At 36.2% G+C, this 19,116-nt stretch overlaps 2 protein-coding genes across 2 annotated transcripts in view; both read right to left on the bottom strand.

Annotated features, from left to right (window-relative positions):
- Window positions 1–1,222: 1,222 nt before the first annotated feature.
- wdr76 (WD repeat domain 76) lies at window positions 1,223–7,520 on the bottom strand. Its single transcript, XM_044144458.1, has 15 exons — window positions 7,311–7,520; window positions 7,108–7,221; window positions 6,958–7,029; window positions 6,755–6,844; window positions 6,285–6,340; window positions 5,876–5,993; window positions 5,669–5,770; window positions 5,407–5,444; window positions 5,132–5,285; window positions 3,970–4,128; window positions 3,709–3,824; window positions 3,485–3,583; window positions 3,230–3,382; window positions 2,386–2,439; window positions 1,223–2,290 (listed from the first exon to the last, which is right to left on the bottom strand). Exons 1-15 carry the CDS (start codon window positions 7,347–7,349, stop codon window positions 2,023–2,025), a joined length of 1,632 nt encoding a protein of 543 aa, XP_044000393.1. The 5' UTR covers window positions 7,350–7,520; the 3' UTR covers window positions 1,223–2,022.
- Window positions 7,521–9,531: 2,011 nt separating this feature from the next.
- Window positions 9,532–19,116, bottom strand: part of LOC122822870 (ras-specific guanine nucleotide-releasing factor 1-like) — a 28,374-nt gene continuing 18,789 nt past the window's right edge. Inside the window, exons 17-27 of the mRNA XM_044101885.1 lie at window positions 18,036–18,206; window positions 16,058–16,164; window positions 15,841–15,953; window positions 15,403–15,463; window positions 15,209–15,315; window positions 14,973–15,057; window positions 14,085–14,282; window positions 13,783–13,862; window positions 13,551–13,668; window positions 13,373–13,441; window positions 9,532–12,434 (exon numbers count right to left, since the gene is read on the bottom strand). Of these exons, the coding sequence (XP_043957820.1) occupies window positions 12,342–12,434; window positions 13,373–13,441; window positions 13,551–13,668; window positions 13,783–13,862; window positions 14,085–14,282; window positions 14,973–15,057; window positions 15,209–15,315; window positions 15,403–15,463; window positions 15,841–15,953; window positions 16,058–16,164; window positions 18,036–18,206 (1,202 nt within the window). The 3' untranslated portion in view covers window positions 9,532–12,341. The remainder of the gene's footprint in view (window positions 12,435–13,372; window positions 13,442–13,550; window positions 13,669–13,782; window positions 13,863–14,084; window positions 14,283–14,972; window positions 15,058–15,208; window positions 15,316–15,402; window positions 15,464–15,840; window positions 15,954–16,057; window positions 16,165–18,035; window positions 18,207–19,116) is intronic.

Genomic DNA, 19,116 nt, shown 5'->3' with positions numbered 1-19,116 from the left:
ATTTTAAAGCTCTTCTGACTTTGAAGAAAGCTAAAGTGAGAAAATGATCACATTCTGGCCTTTAGGTCAGCAAAGCTAACTTAAATAGGAAAGATTTATTCATATTTAACAAGTCCTCTTTTATTTATTTATTTTGTTACACAGTCCATGTGTATACATCTGGTTTCAACTGCATATTTCAGTAGGCTACTCATATTTAAGCTTTAATTCAGTTTGTACCAGATGGAATTATAAAAACAAAAATATGGCCAATCAAGCAGCAACGTTTGCTTTTTGGTTACATTTGTGTTTATGTGTAATAAAATGTGCTAAATCAGGGGTGCCCAAGTCTAGTTCTCTAGGCAAGCAAATTCATTAGATTCAGGTGTGTTGGAGAAGGAATAAAAGTTAGAGACTAAATTTGGACACCCCTGTCCTATATAAACAAAATGTTTCAGATTCTGTAGTAAAAACGTCTGACTCGTTAAATGCATATCTTTGCCTTCAAGGCTTGCTAAACATTTACGGTGCATCAAAGAATACTGTAGAGGCATGTTTGGAACAGATTTTGGTCCCTGTTCTTGGAGAAACCTTTTAACGTAATAGCCAGTTTTGTTGTTCTTTGTCTTCTCTATAAACCATATTAATTTATGCAATTTGATTAAATGCAAAATGTTTTTGTGAAAGTCTGTTTTCAAGAGTTCAAAAGGAGAACCCATTGAATTCTCATTTGCCTTTAGTACAAATTTTGTATATTTTATTGCAGCAGGATAAAAAAAAAAAAGAAGAAGAAAAATACTCTGTGCCCACTTGTACAATGCAGTTGGATTTATCCAGGAAGTTAAACTGGATAACTGAATGTTTCAAACTTGAGCTGGCACATTAACTGGAGTACCAGTTTAGCTATCAAGCTACTAGCTTTCTTCTCACTAAAACATGTCAACAGGATTTAGGTGTCAAACACGTTCCTACTGTAATCTTTCTTCTTGTATCAAAGTCCAGCCCATGCCAATGTCTCTGTAAGCATTATGTTCTGCATTCAGTTCCTCTAACCAAGACTGCTTTTTCCTATTATTGACTGAAGACTAGTGTAATCTGTGAATAAACGATATTCATACTTTAAATCTCGCAGTTGATTTAAATGGAGTTTAAATTTTACAAATAAAACATTCAAGAACATGGGCAACTGAATAAAAACATTGATTACCCATTTATAATAAATAATTCAGGTCAACCACATAACAAACAAATCACCTCTAGCTGCTTCATCATAGAGGTGACACAAATTTTGGGAATAAAATTCTCCTTAGCAGTCATGTTCACTGTATAACTTTATTGTTTTTATGTAAACGTCACAAAGATATAAACATAAAAAAACCCAAAAAACAGTTCCACAGACAATGCAGCTGTACTTTCAAACTTTCGTAATAAAAAAAAGGTGCAAAATTTTAAACATTATTCAGAAAACTAACCTCAAACTGAAAATGTTTAAATATGCTGAAGTTCATTGTATGTTGGTCCTGTTCAAAGCAACATAAATAAACCACAATAGTTAGATTTCTGTAAAACTAAGAAGGCATGTGGTCAAATCTACCCCCAAAATAAGCCTTAAATTAATAAGATGGGTTTCAAAGAATGAGCAAGTTGTCTTCTTTATAAACAAAGAAATTCTGAAGAGAACAATAAAGGAATTAATATATTAACATTAGGAATGCATGTATGAGTTGCGTAGAAGCAGGACACGGGCAGTTGCATTGGCAACTCAGTGAACTGTGAACAAAAGGGTAAAAAGACCCTGAGAAGTCAGACTATGAAAGTCTTCTGAGCAACAATCTAAAAAAATAAAGACAAAAGCTTATTTTTAAAAAAAGGTGCAACACATCTGGAATGGATTTTTGTAGACTGATGAGTACAGGGAGCATCATTGATGAATATTTGTTAACTCAACCTTTTTTAATGACTCTTCTAATTATTTTTGGCAGTATGTGTGTAGTCAGCTCTTTCCTACAACACTCATCTCACCCAGAGATGATGGTTGTAAACTCACTGGCCTTCATTCCAACTGTGAAAGACGTGCATGCGTCCTGATGAATTTCCCCCCAGAAGGGCATTTCTTGTGGGATGAAAGGCGGTGACGGACAGCACCGTGCCAAGGTTCTCATCCAGGAAGGAGTGCAGCAGCTGCCCGCTTTCATGAAACACCTCCACCCGCCGGGGTCTTTTCATACTTCCTACCACAAAGCAGTCTTCCTGCTTGGGGTCCCACACTGCCGAGAACTTTGACAACCAGCGGCCCGTCTGCATGTCATGACTTCAAACCCAGGGAGAAACATGCTGCATAGTTAGATCAGGACCCAACAAAAAACATAGGAAAATACTTAAAATGCAAATAAATCCTGAACATACCTGATGGATTTAATCAAGGGAGGTTCAGTAGTCAACAAAGATGTGTCGTATATCCTATAAATTTAATAAGAACATAATAAAAAAGACAGTTTCTGGAATATTTTTAATATTTTTAACCCCTTAAATGTCTTCATTTTCCTGCCATGCTACAACCCACAACCTCAATGTATGTATTGCATGAGAGATTTGTCTGTCAGACCAAATGAAATGTATAATTGTTAATTAGAAAGAAAATGACATGCTGCTTTCAGTTCTTAAATAAATAGAACCCAGAAAATCAGAGTATCCAATTGCCTTGACAAGTCCTGAATTATTAAAGTTTAACAGTGTGGTAAACTGTTTCTGTATATGTACAGTTGTTCTGTGAAGGCCTCAGAAATTTGAGATCAATTAGCATAAAGACCAAGTGATAAACCAAACACCTCAGAGGCAAAGACTAAACAGGGATAGGCTCCTCAAAAAATATGTTTTCAACACCTGAGAGAAAACATACACTAGCCCTTACATTGAACACACCAACCCCATGTTGAAGCACAGTGGTGGCGGAATCTGTCAAGACTTAACTGGTTTTCACAGACATTCTCCATTTCAATCAGACTGAGTTTAAGCCATCAGGTAAAAAAAAACAAAACAAACAATAGGTAAAAGCCTCAGTCTTTAAATGTGGAATGCCCAACCCAAAAGACATAAAGTTGTAATTGCAGTGAAACATGGTTCTACAAACTGTGTTCTACAAACAAATTGTGTCGGTCTATCACATGAAACCCAATAAAATTCATTGAGGTTTGTGGTTGTAACAGAAGATGTGAAAACCCTCAGTGCTTTAACAACTTGTTTGCTTCACCTTATGTGATTGTCCAGACATGAGGTGAGCACTCGGTTTCCAGTGCAAGGTGAGAAATAAGCACTGGTGATGGATAGAGCATGCCCATTCAGGTGAGACACTGCCTTGCTTTGGGTCTTCTTCAAGTATCTGCTGTCATAAATACTTACTGTCCTGTAGAAACAAAAAAAAAAGTTTTAAAAAGAAAATCTGGTAATGTGAAAAAGAAAAATGTAAATTCAAAACAATGGAAGAAATCAGTGATGCAATAATTACCTGTTTTCTGCTGCAACAAAGTACTGCATCTGGAGAGGATGGACATCTACACAGCGAACAGCCTTGGTGTTTAGGGAGTGAAGAGACTCATGGGAGTTTCTTCAAGGACAATAAAGTTGTTATAAAGATGCTTTACTGAGAAAAATTACAATTTTCAGGAGTAAAACAGTAAATAAGAGCAAATAAATGAACATAAACACTTATTGTGAACAGTGAAGCCTCACCCTGGAGTCCGCCTGTCGACGATGGCAACCTCTCCAAACAAGTTCCCTACCAGAAGTGTTGAGCAGTCATGTGACATAAAGGCAAATGTTTTCAGGCCATCATGAATGTCATACACCTGGAACAAAAAGAATAAAACTTTTCACATAAGGTCTGAATATCTTAGCAACAGAAGGAGGGTAGAGTTATCAGAGGTATGGATAATTTCAAAATCAACATTATATTTTGAACAAATGTGCTTGACTGTTGATAACTGTACGTACATCATCAAATACAGCCTTCTCTACATCCATGCAGCGCAAGGATCCGTCGTAGCTGGCGCTCAGCAGCTGGTTAGGATGAGACCTGGAGAACGCCATGCTGCTCACCGGACGAGAGTGGGGCTCAAAGAGCAGAACACCGTCATCGCCCCATTCAGCACCCTGATTCGCAGAAAAAAGAATAATTACATCAAACACGTATGGGGAAAATTGTTTAAATATTGGCCTGGGAAAGAGAATAGAGAGTGTTGTTGGGATTATGCTGAACAGGCTTGTCAATGGGACTGTATGTGATGCATGAATGTGTGAAAAGGACACATACATCTTTATTTTGCTTGTAGAAGGAAACCCAGAAGGTTTGACCCAAATCAGAGTTCAAAGGCAATCCTACACTGAAGAATTGTACATAAACTTCTGGATTTGAAGACATTAATTAATTTTCCTTCTCTTGTTATTGTGGCATTTAGCAAATTGATAAAAAATGTTGGAATTCTATCTGATTCAAAAATCAGTTTGATTTGATTATACATCAAGCAGTGAGAAAAAAAAATCTTTTAATTCAGTGTATGTAAACTACATGAAGAAATTAAAATATCTTTAAAATAAACCCATCATCACAAGACTACTAAATCAAGATTTAATGACAATGTGGCAATTACATCCCCTCTACTATCCTTCCAGTGAAACTGAATTATAGATCATTTCAAGGCCAGAGGAAGTTTGAAATGTTCTCATGTGTCCCAAAGCAGCAGAACAGTTTCCAAAAAATCCCCCTTAAAGTGCTAATTAAATAAATTAATGTATCCCCCTGAAAGTGCTAATTAAATAAATTAATGTATCCCCCTTAAAGTGCTAATTAAATAAATTAATGTATCCCTTTTAAAGTGCTAAGAAACAAGCAGCCAAAGGACCTAAGATAAATCATAGGGAGCTGCAATGATCCAAAAGGTGGGGAAAATCTATAGGTAGTAAAATTAGTCCTGCAATTAGTAAGTCTGAATTTTGTGGGAAATTGCCAAGAAGAAAATTATTGTTGAAAGAAAGTTGTAAGAAATCCAGCTTTTATTGCAAATTATGTCACATAAAAATTTAAGTTCACAAACTTTTAAATGGGTGAGAAAACGTTTGCAAATCTTTGTCTTACCAAGGAAAAATTGCAACTTACCATGTTCCACAGTCCTACTTTGCCCCACTTGTCTCCAGCAGCGAGCAACAGGTTTCTGCTGCAAGGATGGAAGGCTGCAGAGAAGATGCGATCTTTCACCACTTTGACCACATCGTCTTCTCTTATCTTAAGGTTTTTCAGTGCAGAAATGTACCTGTGTTCAGACATTACAGTCATTTATTGCTTCCTCGCAACAGCAGAACATCTTTGTCACCTGAGAAGTGGTCAAAATCGTACTAAACAATTAAAATAACAAATACAAAACATAATCTCACTTTTTTAGATCAAGCTTCCTCTTCTCCTCCTTTGTGTCCTGTTTAAAAAAGGAAAAACAGACACTGTTTCAAACCAAAAACCAAGACATTGATAGAACTTTTCTACATGCAAAACAGATTTTATATCAAGCTGAAATAATTTGCTTCTCAAGTTTTAAAAGAAAATTAAGAGAAAAGTTTTGATATTCAGAGTAAAACATATAATTTTATTTAAAAAAAGGTTAAATCAGGACAATAAGAAGGAAACATACGTAATTCCTACCTCCGAGAAGAGCTGTAGAAGCTCTGGTGGCAGCTTGAAATCCCCATCCTGATTTATGGGATTCATGTGCAGAGCGCCACTGGGCTTCTTTAATACGCTGGTCTTTAGTGGAAGAAGAAAAAAAAAAAAACAACTAAATAAGCAGGAGAAAATTCAGAAAGCAATACACAATTACTGAAGGGACAGTACATATTTATTGTACAATACCAGATCAGGGTGAAGCAGATCAGTAGGTTCTTTGGGAAGAATCAACTTCTCTGCTGGTATATTCTGAAGGCGTAGGGATTTACGAGGGGGAAGTACTTCCTTAACAGCTGACTGGGGCCTGCAAATAAAGATTAGAAATGTTAAAATTAAAAATATAAAAAGAAAAGAAAACAAGAGCTAGGATTTGTCAAACGTAATGCAAAAGCTCGCCAATTAATATTTCTAAAGCGTTTAAGAAAAAAACAAAAAACCTTTGAAAAGCCATGAAACTGAGCAATTGTGCTGTTTAACAAAGTTTGCATTTTACCAACCACTGCGTATTAAAATAACCAAAATTTACCCAAATTTCAGAAAGGCATTTAAAGTTGATTTCTGAAATAAGCAGTCAGAGAGTTTTAGCCAACCATACCTCAAACCTCGCTGTGATGGCTTTGGTCGTGTGGTCTGATGCAAATCCTCTCTGGCCTTATGAAAAAGGAAAACACGAGTTTTATTTCTAGTCAAGAAGAACATGAGGAACAATCTCTACAATTGTCACAGTGAAACAAATCTGAAATAAAGCTGCAGGCAAGTTGTTGACATCTTCAATAAAAATAGACAAAAAACACCTTGATTCAGGGGTCCAATGTTTAAGATATGTTGAACAAAGTTACATATTTCACCAGCAATAAATGCCTTTATTTTGTTATTAGAATGCCTTTGGTTTTATGCGTGTTTACTGCTGATATGAATTCAAAGGTAAATGACAACGGATCATGTTTCATCTGGCTTAGATGCCCTTGATGTTTAAAATTCAAAGTTTACCTTTTTATTACTCAGTAGTTTGCTTGTGAACAGAGGAAATGTTATCACAAGACAGCAACAAACCAGTCGATCTACCTGGAGTAAGTTGATGGAGGACAGAAAAGCCTGGTTCTTCCTGATGTTCTCAAGGCGCTCCAGTTCATATGCAGACAGCCCTCCAACATTCTGTTATGCACAGACACCATATTGGCATCATTCATACAGCCTCCAGGCATTCACACACAATATACTTCAACCATTACCTCTGGTATAAACAATAGAACGATTGGTGTACTTACCGCTGCCTGGTCCAATTCATCTTCATCCTTTATCCTCTTCTTCGCTGGCATTTCGTTTTTGGTTTTTGCTTTCTATCGAGACAAAATGCGGACCTATTACCGAACAGATTTCCAACATAACTGACTAAACCATTACCTGCCCGAACTTACTTTTTTCGCCACCGTTTCATCTGTAATGTCTGGAGAAAAGTCGAGCCGTTTAGGGAAGACAGCCCTCCGAGATGACCGTCGGACTGTTGCTGCATTGGTATCTGGAGTCAAGTACTTTTCACCGGTAAGCAGAGAAATATGTTACACAAAAGTTCATCACATAAAAATAGTCGCAAAGAAAAAGAATCATTCAATTAACGTACCTTCATAGTAGCTTCACGTTTTATTTGTCTGGTAGACATGTCCTTACACTCAGTTAATTGTTGTTAATGAACAAATCCCTGCTGTTAAAGCTGACTGCACAGCTGTGGACCTCAACATTCTCAAACTGTTTGCCGCCACATGGTTATAAGTTTTGTAACAAAACCCTCCCATTTCTCTTGTGCAACAAGAAGACGAGGAGGAGGGGAAGCAAGGGAGGAGCCTGCTTCTTCTTGCTTTGCAATGGCGGTTGGCAAACAACAATTTGACACAATACCACCACCTACCGGTTAAGAGTAGGAATCAGAACAAGCAAGCTAAAAAGAAACCCCCACTGAAATCTAGTAAACATCAAATAACTCAAAAAATAATATAATTTAAAAAAGTCTAATAACTACAGAAATTTTCTTAAAAGGCTTTTTATTACTTCTGTCCTTTTTTTTCTAGAACTATTAGACTTTGCATGGAATGGAAATATTCTTTATTTTAAATTCAGGTGTCACAGCAGCAAGTTAATATAACGTCAGTGGGAGTGTCCATATTCACAAAACAGTGAAACAAAAAGAAGAGTAAGAGAATGCAGTTAGGACAAATGCACAAGAAAAATAATTTTGTGCAGTTATTTAGAAACTGCACACAAAGTTATTAGTACCATAAAAGTGCAAAACAATAGACTATTTACAAAAGACTTTGTCCTAAAGCAAAGCATTAAGTGAAAAAAACATGCTGATAGCTATCTGATGGAGCTCTCCAGTTCTGTAACAAATTTAATGATGAAGTGGAAGACATTCAGTACTTTATCAAGAGCTCTTCTGTCTTCCACCACCTGCAATAGATCAAGGTGGCATCATATGACAGAGATGGTCTTCCTGATTAGCTTATTTAACCGTTTCCTCTCACCCGTGGATAGGCTGCTACTTCAATTTACTAAATCATAAAATATGACAAATGCCACCACCAAATAAAAAAAAAGGTATTCAGAAGTGCCTCCTGCACTCCAAAACCTCTGCCCATACAGCAGGTAGAGTCTGTACTGACCATTACTGTAAAGAGGAATGTGCTATCGCACCTGTTATATTTTTTCACACCTTCCTGTATGTTTTGCCAATATGTTTAATCTTCAGACTTGATACTAGGACAGACTGCAATGTTCTGCCTGGTACAATTTTGATAAAAGAAACAAAAGATCATCTAGCTTTTGGTTTCTGACATATTCTTGTCACAAGATGGTGCTATTGCACATTGTAAAGTTGAAATGTCACTACAATAGCAAAGTACACGAGTTGGAGTTTCAGATGATAGAAGTCAACCTACCTGCTATACTGGGAGGAAATTCATATATACCTATGGACTGATAGAGAAAATATTCAAAGTAGACTTTAAAGGAGAAACAAATGTCCTGCAAGAGTAGCTTGATGTGTTTTTGGAATTAGGCTGTGTACCAGGAAGACATCACTTTCAGATTGATCTCGCAGTTACTCCAGTAGTGCATCCACCCATGAAACTATTTGGCATTTAGAAAAACATCAAAGCTGACTAGTAAAGAATGGAGGCACTTGCTGTTAAAAAACAAACAAAGCCTGACTGAATTAACAGTATGGTAACGTTACAAAAGACAAAATAAAGGAATTTCTGTCGATTCCCTTTGAAAGACATAAAGGTAAGACCTCTCACTTAGAGCAGGGAAAGACATCTTTGCAAAGATGCAAAATGCAAAGAGCTTTTCAGTACTGGACCTAAACCATGGATTTTGGCAAATTAGACTATGAAGAGATTTCTGAATTGAATTTAACACTGGGCAATGCAGACTCAAAACATTGCCTTTTGGAATCTCATTAGTAACTACATTTTTCAGAATGCATTGCTCAAAGACTTGAGGAACATAAAGGAGTTGTGAACATCATGGACAATATTCTGGAATGGGAAAAAGACAGAAAACATTGTTATAATTAAGAATAATTGTTACAATTATTTGTAGTATAAACACTTTGTATGCACATGTCCCTGCTGCAGTAATTTTTAAATATAAAAATTATCTTTAACTATGTTAATTGTAGGTAAATAACCCTGACGCAAACCAGAAACAGCTTCCAGTATATGGACTCTATTTTCAAACTCCATTGTCAAACTCCACCATTGAGTGTCCTAAAGCAAAGCATTATTGTTCAGTTCAAATGTTGAGGTCAAACTTAAAAGCACAAACAGAAGCCCAGAGACATTTCGCCCCCTGAGAAAAAACAGATTTATTAACAAGAGGTAATCGGGAAAGAGTACACTTTTATACAAAACTGGAAATACTACTCAAGCTGTTGAAATAGACTGAAAGATATTCTCATGTCACTGGGTATTGTTCACTGCAAACATCTGGTGTTCCTGTTGGAGGATACAGATTGAAGGGTGCAAAGGTAGGGTTTAAATACAGTACACATACCATTCTGTATATATATATAGATTAGATCTGAAAACATAAAAGTGGTACATGCCTGCCACTTAAGCTTTAGGTGTCTCTCTATATAAAGCTTGTAAAAAATACATATAAATATTTCAAGAAGCACAATAATACTACTGTGTAGCTCCTGCTAACGCATTAGAATAGAATGTAGTACACTAATGTTGCCTTAAACATTTGTTTCAAAGTGACAGGAGAGTAATTATAGCATTTAACTATCATAAGGATAACACATTTCTAGGGATGTGTCTTTGAACATATTGCATGTTGGGAAATGCATCAGACCGTCTGTACATTATACTGTATGCAGTCAGTTTGTTTTATTGGCAAATTGTAGAACGAAGAAGTTTAAATACTTTTGTGGAATATAATCCATTTCATGATTAAGGCAAAATCGTAATGCACTAACAAAAGAGGATTTTACCTGAAAGACTGCACTTTCTGTGTCTGAATATTGAAGCTGAGAATTTTAACTTCTGTAAGTGGCTCAAAATCTGTTACATTTGCTACATACATTGCCTGGTGCTTATACTGTATATACATGACACTGCCCACCAGGGGAATAAAGTAAGCAAAGCATTAAAAAAAATTAATCCAAAACTATAAAGAAACTTTCTGTTTCTCTGCAATCTTTTCTTACATGTTAATTAGCCAGTGGTTACATAAAACAAATTGTGATTCAGCTTTCGCTACTACCTCTGTCCCACTTTTCCCTCTAATCGGCTGGAAACAACAGCTTTAAAACATTTCAAAATTAATATAAATTAACAGTCATGCATTAGTAGTTTTAATACTACATAATACATCACATACTTTCCTAGGACCCAGAAACCCTTTCCCAGTACCTAAACATTATTTTCCTAAGCATACCAGAAACTTTCCAGTTCTTCTGTAAAGTAACCAAAGTTTCAAGAAGTAAGTGTCAAAATCCAGTAATTTGGAATTTTCATGAACATTCCAGGAAGAAATCTTGTAAGTTTCAGAAAGAAAATTGTCTAAATCCCAATAGCTTTTGGATAGTACCCAGAATTTTTTTTTTCAGTAAGTTCCAAGGAGGTTCCAAGAAAACACCTTGAAAGTTCAAGGAAAGTAATTAGTAAATTCCAAAAAACCTCCAGTAAGGTACCTAGTATGTTCTGGAAGGTAAAATTTAAAATTTAGAAAATCCTGTCTATGTCCAGAAAGTAGGGCTTGACAATATGGCTGAAAATGTATCATAATATGAGGGTTTCACATCAGTCAATATTGCTAATTATTGATTAGGGGGGTTTTTTTGTTATTGTTTTAAGTATGTGAAATATTCCCTAGCTGTTGGCACAACCTTTTGTATTTTATCCAGAGTTTTTACTCCCCACTGACATTTGTTATTTTTAAGCAGTTTTAAACATTGGTGAAACCTTAAACTGCTACTGCACAAGTTATTAAACAGGCCGTTGCTAGGTAACCAAACAGCGAGTTTATACCATTCAACTTGCTTAGCCGGAAGTGAGATGTTAAGTAGTTACAGCCTTTCCTCCGCCTACATACCCCAGAATGCTGTGCAGTGAAATTAGTGAACACTGAATTGGACGTACTACCTATTGATATTAATCATGTGTTTATCACGATATATATTGCTATTGAGTTATCGTCCAGAAAGTATGTGGTAACTTTGGAGAAATAACCAAAAAGATCCATACAAACCTATTAAAAGTGCCTGGTAAGTCCCAGGGATGTGACTACTACGTTATATGAAACGTATTTCTGGGAAGTAGCCTCTAATTTCTAAGAAGCTAAAGGACAGTAACTGCCAAGTTCTGAGAAAGTAGCTAGTATTTTCAGGAGACGTACTTAGCAGGTTGCAGGGAAGTAACTTCAAAGTTCCAGGAAAGTCTCTTGTGTTTTCCAGAAAGTGACATTTGAGCTCAGGCTTAGTAAGTAGTAAGATCCTAGAAAGCACCTGCTCAAATTTAGGAAAGTTAGTATGACGTTTGATTCATACTAACTTTCCAACAAAGTGCTTATTAAGTTTGGAAAATGAATCTTTAAGTTCTGGGAAAGTAACCTCTAAGTTTGCTACTTTGTTGACTGTTACATGCGGAGTCACGTTCAACGTAGACTGCTATCTTAAAAATCCACGTACAATCTGTGATTGTACAGTCACTTGAAATCACATTTGAGTGATTTTTGACAAGTTGAATAATTTTGTAACAGGAACTTTCATGAAGTCTAGTTCCCGCAGACTCTTGACTTCCTACAAAGTGCCGTTTTCTCATGAATGAGAAATTTGTGTAACACTCCAGTTGCCCATTTAGATATACTAAAATATTAAGTCTGTAAACACTCCTTTCTATCTGCTCTCTAGTGCAAAATAAACAGGTCATAAATTAGCATTTAAGACAATATAGAACATATAAATACTTTATAACTATAGAAATAAAACCTCTGTGGGCTTCTATTCAATCTCTAATAACAATAATACACAGAATTCATTAGGAAGCAAATACAAGGAGGGCACAGCCTATTGTGTCTAATACAAATAATGATAAATGTACACGTTGAAACCTTCTCTGCAGTCTATATCTGATCATAACATAATTTCTCTTCACGATGACGCTTTGGGCTCAATTCTCAGAGATGCTTCATACAGGCTCTCCTCATCCATCACTGTGCTGTTGTCCAGCAGGTACTTTGCCACCTGCAGCAAAAAAGCACATGCATCGTACACTGAAATATTTTTTTTTTACTTTTAGTATCCTCCTTTGGAATGGACATTTGATGAAAAAATAATTGTGGTTAAGAAAGCACTTTTCTTTGCAACTGTTTGGACAGTTGCATCAAAATTAAAAGAATCAATTAAAAGGCTAGCTTTTTCTTATCTCTGTCAGGAGTCCTTTAGGAAGACAAATAAAGCATACCTGCATGTTTATCACGACAAATGCTTATAAGTAGACATTTCTTTTAAATTTTCTTGTGAAGAAATGAACATACGTTGAACTACATACCATATTAATGGAATCATTTGTGTAATTTGGAAACTTGTTGATGTCCCATTTTGAGATCAAAGTCAAAGCATGAGGAGAAAGAAGATTAATATGTGGAGAAAAAGTTACCATTTTAGAGAACAAATATATTTTTAAAAGAGATAGTCAAAATGTAAACTTAAAACTTAGTTAAAAAGGTAAAACTAGATTTAAAAATATTTTTTCAAGAATTAAGTCAAAATATGAAGATCAAAATGTGTTTACACATAAGACAAAAAAATTAGCAAAGGAAGAAGTTACAATGGTGAGAAGAAAAAAAACACTGAGTATTAGACCAACCCACTGGCCCAAGCATTAGCATTTTGTCTTTTAACTATTTAAACTATTTTAGTTTGATATTTTGACTTTAGTTCTGAAATAATTTGTCATATTTTCTCCACATTTATTTTGATATTGTCTTTTTGACTTGTTAAACTGTTACTTATGTTACAATTATGTCACTATGTTTGTTACAAATGTTTATACCTAGATAATTTTATTAGATGTCTGCCTAATAGCGGCAGTTGCTTTTTTGTCAATCAGGTTAATATTTTTTAATGATAATGATAATTTTTATGTTTAATGTTTTACTTATAGCCATCAGTTTTCTCACCTTAGGCTGAAAATCTATCTTGTAAGCAGTTTGCTGAAATTGTCGGATTTCTCTGATGATGTGGGAAATCTGGAGGCACACAGAACAGTTTCGTGTCATATTCAAACATTTTATAGCAAACTGTTAGAATAAAAATTAAAGGGCTCTGCCTCAGTTGTGACATAACAATTTTGCCTACCATTCTCATCTTGGAGAAGTTGACCAGGTTGTCCTCTGTGTAGTTTGGTGTTCCCTCTTCAATGAAGGCCAAGTCAGTCAGGTACATTCCCAGGTAAGGAACACATGGAGGGTCACAGCTGAAAAGAGTGTGCAGGTCACAGAAAGAGACAGGTGTAAAATAAAACAAACAAAAAAAACCCCAACAAAAAACAAATTATTCTACAAAGTGATAATAACAGACAAATACTTACTTTTTCAAAGCTTCCCTTAAGTTTTTGAAGCGGCCCTCTGACGACACCAGCTTCTGCAGCTTGTCGATCACAGTTTTTGTCTAGAAAGTGAATCACAGCTAACTTGTTACCACTTGTAAAAGGGGGCTGCTATTTTATCAAAACTAAATTAATTTGTCCCCTGAGTTGAGGAATATTTTTCAGTTTGAATAATTCATATGCTAAAGTTAGGAAGCACCCCTGAAAACAATCAGTTATGAATCAGAAAGTGTCCAAAAAATTAAGAAAAGGCAAAAGAGTCTGAACAGACACACATACTGTACCTGCTTAGACACTTTTAGCCAGGTCCTCTTGAGGCGGAAGATGGAGCTCCGGTTGAGCGAGGATGTGATCTCCAAAACGGCGTTGTAGTTGTGAAGGCAGCGGCAAATGTCCGCCACAGCCACCCACTTCTCAATCACTGCCACCCTCATGTTGACATCATCCCAGTGAAGGATTTCTGAGGCGATCCTGTTACTGATCTAAAAAAAGAAACAGACACATACACATGTAGTAATACTTTTGATTGTGGTTAATGGGTGATGAAATGACCAAATTCAATGTCTGAGAAAAATGTTATTTTGTAAATAGTATCTAACACAAATGCACAAGCCACAGTGATTAACAGTGATAACTCAGCCTTGACAGGATTGTGAAAGAAAAAACACACAAGGTTGTAGACTGTGGCCAGAGTCAGTGGAAATCTAAATGTGAGTCTTAAGTAACTGCAGAGAGGCACAGAATCTGAGTTACTTGATGTTCAGACTTTAGAGAAATTTTTTGCCTCAATCTGCTGGTAAGCTTTCTGGAAATTTCAGTTTCTAGCAGTACATGGCACCAGCTTACACAACCAACAGCACTAATGCCTACTTTAATAACCAAGGTATTATTCTGCTTGCATGACCAGTGAACTCACCTGGCCTAAACCCATAGAGAATTTAGGGATTATTGTTAAGAGAAAGACAAAATAAACCATATGCAAAACTGCAGATAAACTTAAGGCCACTATTAAAGTAACCTTGGCTTTTTTAACACAATTGCAGTCGGTGGCAGGATCTTAATAATATAATTAAATTTTTTGTAATCAAATTACTAGTATAAATACATATTTTAATGATATTCTAATTTATTAAGATCACTTATAAATCTATAAGAAGGGCGTTATCACATACATCATTAAAATGCTTGGTTGTTTTCATTATGTATGGTGTTCTCTCATTTTTGTCGTTCTTCATCCAGCCTTGTCCAAAGAACTCCCTATAGAAAAAGAAATACATATGTCACAAAATAATATTTAAACGCAATATTCATTCAGCATCAAGTGAACTCTGTGCGTTCTTCAATCTCCCTTAGCTAAAAGTAGTTCTTGTCTTGTTTCTATTCAAAGGTTTGCATGTAGGCTACTTACTCATAAGGGATAACTTTAAAGACCAGGTGGTCCAGCATTGTCAGTTGCTCAGCAATCTCCAAGGCAGAATGGTTCTCAAATGGTTCAGTCTTACTTTCTTCCATAGCCTAAACACACACACACACCCAACCAAGTCCTTATTAATCCTAAAGCAGTAACAGTCTGGCAGATTCAAAGAGTTTTCTCACGCCTACCATCTGGGTGATCTCCTCAATGCTGGCCTGGCTGTCTCCAGGATCCTCCTGAGTGAGAGTCCTGAATGCAAATAGAAGTGATGCCTATTTCAGCAATTTCTTCATAGAGGATTTAGTTTTTATACAACAACTTAAGAAGCTACTCAGCAGTCCTGCATGTTAAAAGATCTAGTCACACCACAACAACAAGACTGAGTCTACCCCACTTTTTGTTAACACTGTCCTTTTTTCAGAATGGGGTTTACTTTTTTTCTGCTCTCTGTGTCTTTGCTGTTACTGTCCAGGAACATTTTACTCATGATTTCCAACTAGGCTATTCATTATGTGAACAAATCTTTCTATGTTCTTTTAAAAATTTTCTTTTCTACACCATTTTTCACAGAAATGCCTCACATATGACTATGTAACTGATCGTGCAATGAAGAAAGGACAACCAACCTGATAATGTTGGCAGCTGCTTTTCTTTCCTGTGTCAGGAGCTCTGGATCGTGCATCACCTCCTCCAGGAAACCAATAACCCGCATCTTCAGCTCTGTGTTCAGCTCAAAGTCCTGAGGAAACACACAAGAACAACCAGAGTGTTATTACACAGGTCTTATTGTACTGCTTCAAAAACAGAAGAAAAAAAAAAGAAAAGAAAGGGGTCAAAGTTCACCTGTGAGTGTTTGGACACCCAGTGACGCAGCACATTCAGGACTCTATTTGTAGCAGCTCTGCGAATAACAAACTCTTTGTCTCCGTTCCTCTGATCTGTAGGAAAACCTGGAATCCGGGTTAATACAGTTGGATTTCTTTTTCTTAAATAGCCTGCTCCTGCACTAATGCCTCACTAATTTGCTTCTGCTGCAGCTAAAAACTTGCTGCTTAAACATAGGACAAGCAATATAAACATTGTTTTAGTTCAAACTTTCTGAACCTCCCAAAATGTAAGAATGTAGCCAGATAAATTTATTCACCTTAAATGTCACAGAAATTGAAATTAAAAACAACCATGCAACAGATGACAATCTGTTGCATGGTTGAAAAATGAACAAAGATTAGTTGAAAATCTAATCTTTGTTTATAGTTGAAAAATAAACAAAGATTTGAAATGTTTACAAAACAATGAAGCAGTTTTTATTGAATTAATTTCCTTGTTGTGCTCAGAAGTTGATATTCACATATTCCCCTACAACATAAACCTTAGTGTCAAAATTCCCTTTAGGGTCTCATTTATTTTCTAAAGTCGTGTTTTATTTCTAAGTAAAAGCAGAAGTAGCTGGAAAATTTTGATATACTGGACTCAGCCTTTTCCACACAAGTTAAAATTATATATACAAGCTCAAATATATAAATATTTCCCTCTTAAATTTAGTCAAAAGTCTTTTAGTAAGTTTTGATATACACATTGTTGGAATAATTCTACCCAAGTATTCATCTCTGTAAAATTAGTACATTTATTGTAAAATATAAGTAATTGTAAAATTCATTGAGAAATATTGTAATATTGCTAGCAGTTAATTACCCTAAAATTAACAGTACCAATCAGCCAAAATTACTAATTTTGCTGATATTTATATCTACAATGTAAAACTGTGAACCAAACTGTAAAAGTAATTTTTACAAAGAATAGAATGCCGGTGTGACATTTTGATTTCTTTTTTAATTATGCCTTTTATACACCAAACTGAAATGCCAAAGGTAGACCAGGGATCGAACTGGCTATCCTGCAATTTGCAAGGCAAACTCCTACAGCCAACTCCACCATTATTTATGAGAGACCTTTATTAAATCTTTATACATTGGTTGGCATAAAATTAATCATTTAATTTTATGCCAACCATAGATTTGTAATACATTAAGAGAACTACATGTTAGCCCCTGCTGCTTGGATGAAGCTGAAGTTGGTTTTCAATTGCGGCTTCCAATTCGGGAAATGGCTAACTGGCGATTCCACCTAATTTTTTACCACCGTCAGCATCTTTAATTTACTCTAGGTGAAAGACTACATCACCTAGACTCTTCAAACCTGGACTAGATAATTCTTGACTAATAGCAGACTATTTAAAACCAAGTGTGGGATTTGTGAAACTTCAATAAAGAGAAGTTCTAGTGTGATCCAGATGCATAAAAATTGTGAAGTCGCCTTTATTGAAGTTTCACAAATTCCACACTTTAAATATTGTGCTATTAGTAGAGAATAATCTAGAGAGTTTTTCATTTTGTTATTCTGTTAAACAGCAGGGTTTAGAATTAATGTAGTTACTGTTTTTTGTCATGTAAACACAGAGTTCTCTAGTTTGTATTTGTGTTTGATCCAGCAGCATCAGCAGTAAGATTCTTTTAACTCTGATCCAGCAGTTGAGCGGTGGCTCTGGGCATCCTGAGCTCACCACAGTATTAACTGATAGGCAAACTGTCACACACAGACTCAAACTGCCTGGGGTCAGGTAGTTGAAACTTGAAAATGTATTTAAACTTGACTGAACTGGTTTAGACATTAACCAACTTTACATTTCTGGACAGAATTAAAAAACAGCATAATTTGGATACTGGTTCTGTAACCAATCAATGGTTGTTCATCTTCAGTATTCGAGTGCTTCAGGCAGTGTTGTAGAAGCAGCTCTGCCAGTCAATGACGGTATGTTACTGACCTGTGCTGGCGAGGGACATACGGCGGTACTTTTCCTTGGTCGGCGTTCCTTCATTGGCACCAGCTGTGGCGATGGCAAAGGCCGAGGCAGCAGATAGGGCACTGCGGTTATTCTCAAGCTCCCGGCAAGATGACACCACCATGCCGTTGTTGAAGGAAAACAGGGAAAACTCTAAATATGCAAACATTAAAATCGCAAACATTTAATTTATTGAAAACACACACACAAAAAAATATAAATATTACAAAGAAGATTTTCTCTAAGGAGAGATTTTTTTCCGCATTAGCCCCTTTAATTTTTCTATCTTAGCATTAGGCTGTATAATCAAACTGTTGACCGTTGGAGGGCAACCAAGAGCTGAAACCGATGTAGAACAGTGTGTCCTGCATCTCACAGCAATGACGGTGAATGCTCCACTGTGCCTTCCTCTCTGCCTCCCTCCATTACTCACTTCTTCCCCCCTCTGCCTTCCTCCGTTCAGCCGGGGGCGGTATAGAAGAACACGCACATCGTTGCTAAGGTACAAGGTTTCCTTCCACCTACTCACACAAGGCACTGGCTTCCCTTATATCCAGGAACGTGGGAAGAGAACACACTGGGGATGGATTGTGCTTGACTACCTACGGGGTGGATGCTCCCTCGCTATATGACATGGGGAGGGCCAGGATGCCGTGGGTGGTTTTTATCAAGACCTTATTTGGCTGTACCTGTCTTTCTCTTTCTCCAAAACAAAAAGAAGTTTGTTCTAAGTTTGCTGATGCTATCTTTATTTACTTTGAGCAGATAGAAAAAGTGGTGTTGCCTTTTTAGTCTTGTCGAATTATATGACATTAAAATCAGACTTTTACACTGTGCATTAAATCAGGCCCTGAAACTTGAGGCATTAACTGCATCTGATTAAACTTTTCTTTCCCAGATTTTGAAAAAATCAGTTCTTTAATGTTGCACATTGTAGTTAAATTATCTTGCAGAAGCAGTTATATCCTTGAACAATTTCTAATTTTATGTCATATGAGCATTCATCAAAGAAGCATAAAAAGGGGCCAAGGTAACTCTGGAGGATAGGCAAAGGCCCTCAACA

The sequence above is a fragment of the Gambusia affinis genome, linkage group LG02, assembly GCF_019740435.1.
Source record: "Gambusia affinis linkage group LG02, SWU_Gaff_1.0, whole genome shotgun sequence".
Taxonomy (NCBI): Eukaryota; Metazoa; Chordata; class Actinopteri; order Cyprinodontiformes; family Poeciliidae; genus Gambusia; species Gambusia affinis.
This window is presented reverse-complemented; position numbering and strand designations above follow the sequence as displayed.